The sequence below is a fragment of the Sinocyclocheilus anshuiensis genome, unplaced genomic scaffold (assembly GCF_001515605.1).
Source record: "Sinocyclocheilus anshuiensis isolate Anshui unplaced genomic scaffold, SAMN03320099.WGS_v1.1 scaffold48, whole genome shotgun sequence".
NCBI classification, from domain to species: domain Eukaryota; kingdom Metazoa; phylum Chordata; class Actinopteri; order Cypriniformes; family Cyprinidae; genus Sinocyclocheilus; species Sinocyclocheilus anshuiensis.
The window spans coordinates 903,304-911,967 of NW_015554124.1; the positions used below are offsets into that span (position 1 = coordinate 903,304).

Sequence of the window (8,664 nt, forward strand, 5' to 3'; positions counted from 1 at the left end):
AGACAGACAGATATAGATAGATAGACAGACAGAGAGATACAGACAGAGACAGACAGACAGACAGACAGACAGACAGATAGATAGATAGATAGATAGATAGATAGATAGAATTTAAAATAAGGTCCCATTAGTTAAAGGTGCTGTATGTAGGATTGACACCGAGTGGTTGAACTAGGTATTGCAGTCCAAATTCAAAATATTGGAGAGGGTTTTTTTCACCCGGCCCCTCCTCCTCAGACTTGACGCACACGCAGGTTGCCAGATTGACGACACCAACAGGAACGAGCGCACTTGATGATGAATGAAATTAAATTCGCTGTGTTTTCCGACAACTGGCAACCCGGGGTCCCGAAATACAATTGGGTAAACTGGCAGTGGGTTTCACAAACCAAAACAGAGACTGACATTCCGGCCCCGAACGCACATTTTCAAAGGAGAATAACTAGCATTGTTTTTCAGATAAACAAGTATGTTAACTTAGCATGTTTCTTAAATATCTGCAAACATATTATGGTATTTTTATGCTTTAGTAGAGTCAAAAACTTACAACATACAGCACCTTTAACGCTAGTTAGTCCATTATCTAAAATGTAAATGTTAATTGTTAGTTCTTATCTCAGGTCAATTAAATATTAAAGATATAACTTTAATAATGTATTAGTAAATATTGAAATTAACATTTACTAAGATTAATAAATGTTTTATAAGTATTTTTCAATGTTATCAAAAGTAGTGAACTAACTTTAACAAATTGAACCTTAATGTAAAGTGTTATCTATTTCTCTGTCATGAAATGTTGAATTGCTCAGAATTGTTTATAGAACCACAGTTCAGCTCCCCCAAAAAAGACCAATTATTTCACTAAGTTGCTTGTCTGCCTCTCTTGCAGAGCACATTTGATCGGCACCCTTCCTCATGTGAAGATGATTGATTTCAGCGCTGTCACCAAACAGGAACGGGAGTTGAATTCAGTTTGGCAGAGGAGCAGAAACCCACATAAATCCATGAGTCACAGCAAAGTGGACTGAACCTTCTCCACCCGACATCCTGATACGTCGAAGAAACATAAATGTGGAGTTACAGCTACGTGAGGTGACTTTAAATGATAAACTAGGTTCCTCAAAAACTGTAAGAAAGTTATAGACCTGGAGTTACTTTAGTCAGCCAGAGTGTTTCTTCATCAGTTGATGATGAAGCCGCATGAGTAAGTGATGAAACATCTTAAGCAACAGAGAAACGTCCATTTGACTAGAAAATCAAAGTTTCTTTGAGAATTGCAGTAAGCAATTCAAGAATGGATGAACAAAGCATTCTCATTGTACACCAATGTATGTCTGCTACACATGGACTAAGACAAAATTTAAAAAAAGCAACACTTTATAGTTTTGAAAGTCTTTAATGCATAATTCCATTCAACAAAAACAGTTTTAGAAGAATATTGTGATTAATTTTTTGGTACTAGCCTAAGAAATGTTTTCTCTGTAAATCAGGTAGTATTCCACATTTAGGTAACAAACAAACTTGAACACTATTAGTACACTGCAACAGAAAACAAAATATTTGCAGCGCATTTTATCCCTTTAAAAACCTCAAAGAAAGACTAAAGTGCCTTGCCATGATCTAGAGAGCTAATTGTCCCACACTGGTCTGTGAGCTTGCATAAATACATAAAATCAAAATAAATAATTACACAAACATACTGTGTGGCATTTCAGGAAAGAACGCTAGTTGTTTTAATTCACTAGTTCTTTCCTTGTTTTTCGGCACAACAGCAAAAAGTTAGATGGACTAAGTTAAAGCAATGTAATAATATTTTTTTTTTTATTATTATGTTAAAAGTGGAACAGGCAAGGTAAAAGCATCCCCGTTTGCTTAGCTAAAAACAAGCTATCGATCGCAAAGCCTTACGACTAAGGCATAATGCAGCCAGGGGGCGCCGTAGAGCCGTTTACCCTTCGTATTAATCATTCATCTCGAATCATTTTACACTCTGTACATTAAAGGCATTGACACAAAAACATCATTTACAAACTACGAATTCCACTTCAAACCCGCCTCCCCATCCAAAACATTCAGAGTTGACAGCATGATTATTTGATAGACAGGCCACGCTGTTCTGGCTCGGTTTAACCGGGGTTCGGCTTTTCCGTTACGACTGCATGACCATTTGAGGGATATAGGAAAGGTGCACGGTAAGAGAAACACTTTCTCTTCCGTTAAAAGCAATAGCAAAGCCGCTTCAGAGGATTCAAAATATCGAATGAAATTTCTGATGTGACACGGTGCATCCCATGATATTTACCATCCGCCATAAAAACTTTGCTATTGTAAAGACTGTAAAGTAAGTCTGTCCATCACAGCTTTGTTTTCATCTGCGTAAAAATTCAATATGGCATCCAACCTGATTACGATCTATTGGCAAATAGAGGTGAACGATTAGGAAAAACCACAAATTAATGTCTAAAGTTGCAGAACATCCCATGCTTTCAGCTCTTGGGTAGTTAACGTTGATAGACTAAAATCTAAACCAGTTGAAAATCAATTTAAAAGAATTTCAAGCAGATCAGCCACAGAAAGCAAATTAGTTAAATAAAGAATTCAAAATAATAAAAAGATGGTTAATGCAACATTACATGCATGTTACTCTGGTTAGACAGAAGTATTATTTATGTTGCCCATATTAATCCACATCCCAATCTGGAACCTCGGTGCATACAATTATGAGAATGCATTAGAAATAATGAACTCTAAACCACAGTGATTCAAGAATACTACAGGGGAATTAATTACATTACTGAACTGAACCATAACCTGTGTGTTAATATGACCCAGGCAAACTGAGTAAATATACGATTAACTTTAGTACAAGTATAAGAATAATTGAGAAGTCTGGATGTGCTACTTGGTTTAACAATCTCCAACTAATCAGGAAACTGAAAAGCCAACAGAAGAAGAATCAACAAGAACGAATAAAACTAAACAAAAGCTCACCAAAGCAATCGTAGCAGCTTGACGCCGTTGAGTTTAGCATTTCTGATGTATTTGGTGAAAAAGGGTTTGATTAATGCATGAAAAAGTACCAGTAACTAATCAAATGCAACTCGTCAAAGCAAAGATAGTAGATCAGATGTTTTTACCCTCTCGGATCTGTGCCGTGGCGGGTGACGGATTTACACAAGGAAAATGGTTACTCTGGTTGGGGTGAATTATATTTATCTGCAGGGCATTCAGAGAACAAAGACATGGGCGTCTGCATCTCAAGAAGTTTGGAAGGAGAAGGGAGGAGTGAAAGGGCTAGAAAGAGAGACAGAAACAGAGGAACTGGGGAGGAAGGAGGTCCATCTTTTGAATCATGGTATAGCAAACTGTACCACCAGCTCTTCCTTGGCATCTACTTTGATTTGTGAGATGGCGCTGTAGGCATACGCAGCAATCTTAGAAACCTGTGGAGGAAAGAAAAGCAATAAATTAAAACTCCAAATAATATGCATAATGTCTAGTGATAGACCAATACATCGACTGATATTCATCACATTGCCAAAAGCCTGATCAATGGAAAATGCACAATTTATGTTGTCATTTTTTTTTACTTATGTACACTACTGCTCAAAAGTTTGCAGACACTAAAAGTTTTTGAAAAGAAATTAATACTCTTATTCAGCAAGGATGCATTTTAATGATCAAAAGTGACAGTAAAGATAGAAATCTTGTGTAACATTATAAATATTTCAAATAAATGCTGTTCTTTTGAACTTTCTATTCATCATCATCAAAAAAAATTATAAAAACATTTTACAGTTTCCACAAAAATATTAAACAGCAGCACAACTTCTTAATATATAAAACATTAATATAGAACACTGAAATAGAAAACTGTTACATTAAATTCTAATTTCACAATATTACTGTTTATACTGTACTAAATGCATCCTTTGTGAACATCATCATCTTTCCAAAATATAATTGTAAAAAAAATCCTATTGAACCTCAAACTTCATAACAGTAGCGTATATATAGATTTATGCGTGTATCTTTAAATAAAAAAAGTATAAAAACAGCTGTTTATAGCATATATGCATACATTTTAACTGCTACAATTAAACTGCATTAGCTTATTTATATATTGGAAAATATATATTGCATATTGACTGAATTGATCTCTAGTTTTCACTGTCTGTGATCAATCACTAATAATTTCCACACCAGGCCTTGGCATGCCAAACGCAGTCTAATATACATTGAGAGGGTTATTTAATAACAGAGTCTGACCTGCTGTACATCTGCGTAGGGGACCAGGTCAGCGGCGAGCACCTGGTGAGGTTGGCTGGTCAGTGATGGAAGAGGAACGGGCTTCTTCTGAGACAGCGTTCTGCTCAACACCTCCAGCTTGGTGCTTTAACACAAACACACACGGTTCAGCTTAAACATAACCTATGTGCAAATCTTCACCAGCTCAAAAAAATGGACACATGTAGGCCTGTCGCAATAATCAATATATCGACTTATCGTGCAATATATGTACATGACCTCAATCATTTTTGGTGACGCAATATATCGGCCATTATATTTACTTAAAAATTAATGTCACCGTGTTTTTTACATTCCACTTGCACCGGTGTCTTTTGCAGCTTCTCGTACATAACGTGGTGTAGTTGGTGCTAGTTCAAATTTTAAAAATGCTTCTACAAACAAAGTTTCATCTGCAGATATGGTCTTGTTTAGGGATCTGTGCCTTTGTGCATAACGACATCTGACTGCTAAGTAGTGATTGTGTTTTTCAGCAATAGTGTGCACACTTAATTTACAGAGAAAAGAAGGTCAGGGGAAAATCTGTAGATGGAAAAATCTCCATACAAGTTCTTTGTGCATTTTTCTTTTTTTCTACTTGTTACTTTGCACTTTTTGTTAGAAAATGTTCATATACTATTTATTCTAAGGTATCTAATATTTTGATACTTAATTTCCATGATCTACATATTTTAAAAAATTAAAAGTTTGTTGTCATTTGGAAGTGTGCAGGCCATCTTGCATTATTATTCTGTTACATTATGATTATATATTCAGTGGCATAAAATGGTCTTTAAAATGACAATAATATCGCTTATCGCAATTATATCTGGGGCAATATATCGCACAACAAAAAGTTGTTATCGTGACAGGCCTAGACACATCACACTTCTAGTGATGCATGGTTATGACGTCACACCCGTGGTCACAATAACATACATCCAGCCATGTCTACTGTTCATATCAATGGCATTTCAGCAGTGTAACACACCTGTACTGTCTGGCTCTGTCCATGTATTCATGTTGCTCCATGCCTTGAGAATCAACAGCCGACACGTCAATTATATTCCTAATCAACAAGAAAAGAAAAGCGAGTTTTAATCTACCAACAGCCCAGACTGTGTAATAAATGACAGGGCTGCGGCAGTGAAAGGGAACGTGTGTGTCGTACAGAGCTGTACGCTGCAGGATGGTCGTGAGCAGGGCCTGTTCATCTGTGCGGTTGGACGGCAGGCTGTCTGCATTTCGCTCCGAGCCACTGGTGGGTTTTCTGTCTAAGTTTGGGTCAGGAATCAATGGCTTCACCTCTTCATTCTGCACAAAAGAGCCAAAAAGAGGCTGGTCAAAAACATGATCATCGGACCTTCTGAAAAACCAGCGGTTCACTCTTTTGAGCAGGCAATGGTGGCCTAAAACAATGACTAAGGAGCTATTTGTCTATGCCACATGCCCTAAGTGAAAATAAAGTTGTGTTAGTCTGCAAATTATAACATTTTAAAGGAACATGTTTCCAAGGTGAACTGAACCCATCATAAATATACTGCAAGTCGCTCTGGTTAACAACATCTGCTAAATGTCTTCTTACATCGTACGTCCAAACATCAACTTCTTATTGAATTACATCATACAACCAAACTTGAACCTGCTCAAAGAACATATTTCCATTTTTTTTTTTTAACTATTAGTGATTAATGTATAAGGATTTTAGTTAGAGATATATATTTGATTAAACTAATTAATTAAAATCAAGTCTATGAAATACAGCACAAGTAGAAAAAAAATAAATTGTGGTCTGAGATCAATAACAATAATAATAAAAGTTTTAGACTGCTTATATAAAATAGATTATAAAATATAATATAGTAAGGATAACAATGTGAGAATATTTAGAAATTTTAATTTCGAATTTCTTTGCATTTTTTTTTTTTTTTTTTTTAAACCGACAAAAATAACCCTTTAAAGCTTCTGTAGCAATCTTTGCATTTGTACTTATTATGGGGAAATTAATTAAATTAAATTAATTAATTTAATTTAATTAATTTGCCATCTTGTGTTGGTGAGACTTGACTTGACTAATTGCGGCAACGCGAGCGAGCGATGCGTCAAAGTTGAGGTTATGCAAAAGAGCGACTTTCGGGAGCGACAACCAATAGGAGTGAAGTCAAGTCACTTTAGGCAGGCGCTTATACAGTACTGATTGTGTCAAAGCAGCCTTACAGTGTCAAACAGGAAAATAGCTTGTCAAGAGTAGCTACATGACTAAAATTTTTCCAGCTAAAATCAGTTCATTGATGATTCAGTTGTCATCATCCAGTTCAGCTCTCTTCAGTCAGTCAAGTGTGTCCCCCTTATGAAAATTAACCATGGTTTTACTACAAATAAAACAAACCAAAAAAACCCATGGTAAATTAATCATGGTATTGCTACACTAACAGTTTAACCATGGCATTTGTAGTAAAACTGTGGTTATACAAATGGTAATCAATAAGCCAAAAAAAACATGGTTACTACACTTTTACTATAATAAATCCATAGTTAATTTTCGTAAGGGCCAAGTCAGTGGAGTACATGTAACTACATTCTGTAGTGGTGTGTTGTTGAGGCATGTCCTATCATTTATGACAAGAGTTTCTCTGTGTCTGGCAACCTGAAAGGACATGAGCGAGATGGATTTGTCTGCTGGTTATGTGTGATTTGTATTGATGGCTTAGTCCATTGTAGTATTATGTTCAATATTAAAGTAGTACTAACTGTAGTACTGTAGTCGCAGTCATTCTTGAGAAGTGGGACAAAACAGGGTGCAAAATTGAAAAAATAAAACCTTGTACTCAGACAAATGAAACTACATTTATGTATCTGATATGTACTAAGCTACTGAGCTATGCTTTGATACAACCTCCCAACTTTTCTCTTTTTTAACAAAATGTGCTTTTTTACCTTGGATTGTGTAATATAATTTCAGCTTTACCTTTAACAGCATTCAAGATGTTTTTAACATTTCAAAACACATTCTCGTGTTAGCAGACAGATTACACTTTCACATGTGACCAACAATTCCACAACAAATATCAAATATCATAATGAAATATTATCAAAATATTCAACTGACGGAGGTGACAGAACTGACGGAGTTGACAAATCTGACGGTGGTGACGAAAACCTGAATTTGTACTCAAGGACCAGGGTTGGGAACCACTGATTTAAATGATCATGACCCAGTACAGCAGTAACAAGTGAATGACAGAACTAAGATTTGGTACATTAAATCTCTGATACCACAGACTGATACCTGATCTGTTGTTTTCTGCTGTTAAATCAGGATTCACATTCAGTTTTCACATCTATCCACCTTAAAGTGATTGTTACTATTATTATTGTATGTTTATCCAAAGATGACAAATTGAGTCTATAAAAGTCTAATTCATTCAGTTAGGTACTTTATTGTCATGACAAATATTTGTACATTTGTATTGTCAAAGTAATTGCTGGGTTCCTGCATACAATTACAATGAGAATAGTACAAAACAACAGAAAAACAAAACAATTTATCTGACAATATAAGTGACACAATAGTCTTGACAGAAACAGAGGCGTAACGTTTAAATGAGCTGCTGAAAAGCCAATAGTTCCCAGTTTTTTCCTCATTCATTCTGATGATGTCTGAGATCTTCTGTAAATTGGCACATTAACACATTTCATTGTGTGTCAACAGACTGAGACAAACTACAGGATCATCACTTTGTGATAATCACCTATTGATGTGTGTTGTTAATCTTTACCCCTCAGGTTAAACATGATATAAAGTACTGTTAAAGACTACAGAAACCATACCTGCACTCATGATGTTTTTGACATTGAAATAGCATAAATGAACTTTTTCATTCAGACTGCATGCATGTCTGCCATTTTTGTTCAAACCAGTTATTTATGAGATCATTGAAATGCAAGGTTTATCATTTTATCAAATGTTTTAGTTTTGTCAAATGTGTTTTTGCTTTCCTGGTTAAGCACAAGCCCTGCACCACCGCTGTATTCATTGGTCAACTTAATCATTCAGTCAGCTGCCAACAAAATTTTTGACTTAATGCATTTAGTTCACAGCTCTTTCTGGTGAAAGAAATACATACATATAGAAGATAGCTAAAATATTAAATGCCATGGATTAATATTTAGTGAGTAATCCAATATTTAGTAAACAAGCTAAATTACAGGGTGAAAAAATGAATTTAGAAAGATTGCAGCATCATTTAATTTTTTACACAGAGATTGGTAAGTCAATTAGCAAAATCAGTTGAGTTTTTAGCAATGCTTGTTGTTGTAGTGGTGGGCGGTATGACCAAAAATGTATATCCTGGTATTTTTCAAAATTATACCGGT

The 8,664-nt window shown here is 35.4% G+C and overlaps 2 protein-coding genes across 3 annotated transcripts in view; one reads left to right on the plus strand and one right to left on the minus strand.

The window, feature by feature from the left end:
* The window catches only part of LOC107670099 (leucine-rich repeat-containing protein 51-like), a 10,120-nt gene extending 9,060 nt beyond the window's left edge, over nucleotides 1-1,060 (plus strand). For both annotated transcript variants that reach the window (XM_016462582.1, XM_016462583.1), the window contains one exon: nucleotides 890-1,060. In XM_016462582.1, the coding sequence (XP_016318068.1) occupies nucleotides 890-1,028 (139 nt within the window). In that variant the 3' untranslated portion in view covers nucleotides 1,029-1,060. The remainder of the gene's footprint in view (nucleotides 1-889) is intronic.
* A 345-nt stretch (nucleotides 1,061-1,405) lies between these two features.
* LOC107670063 (ragulator complex protein LAMTOR1-like) lies at nucleotides 1,406-8,128 on the minus strand. The gene is made up of 5 exons (XM_016462541.1): nucleotides 8,119-8,128; nucleotides 5,459-5,696; nucleotides 5,279-5,356; nucleotides 4,270-4,393; nucleotides 1,406-3,443 (listed from the first exon to the last, which is right to left on the minus strand). Exons 1-5 carry the CDS (start codon nucleotides 8,126-8,128, stop codon nucleotides 3,351-3,353), a joined length of 543 nt encoding a protein of 180 aa, XP_016318027.1. The 3' UTR covers nucleotides 1,406-3,350.
* Nucleotides 8,129-8,664: the final 536 nt, after the last annotated feature.

What these genes read in the sequence shown, in the direction of transcription:
- LOC107670063 (XM_016462541.1), bottom strand. An exon ending in ATCCTGCAGCGTACAGCTCT is followed by an intron (nt 5,357 to 5,458) that starts GTACGACACACA and finishes CTTGTTGATTAG; the next exon opens with GAATATAATTGACGTGTCGG. An exon ending in GACAGAGCCAGACAGTACAG is followed by an intron (nt 4,394 to 5,278) that starts GTGTGTTACACT and finishes TTTGTGTTAAAG; the next exon opens with CACCAAGCTGGAGGTGTTGA.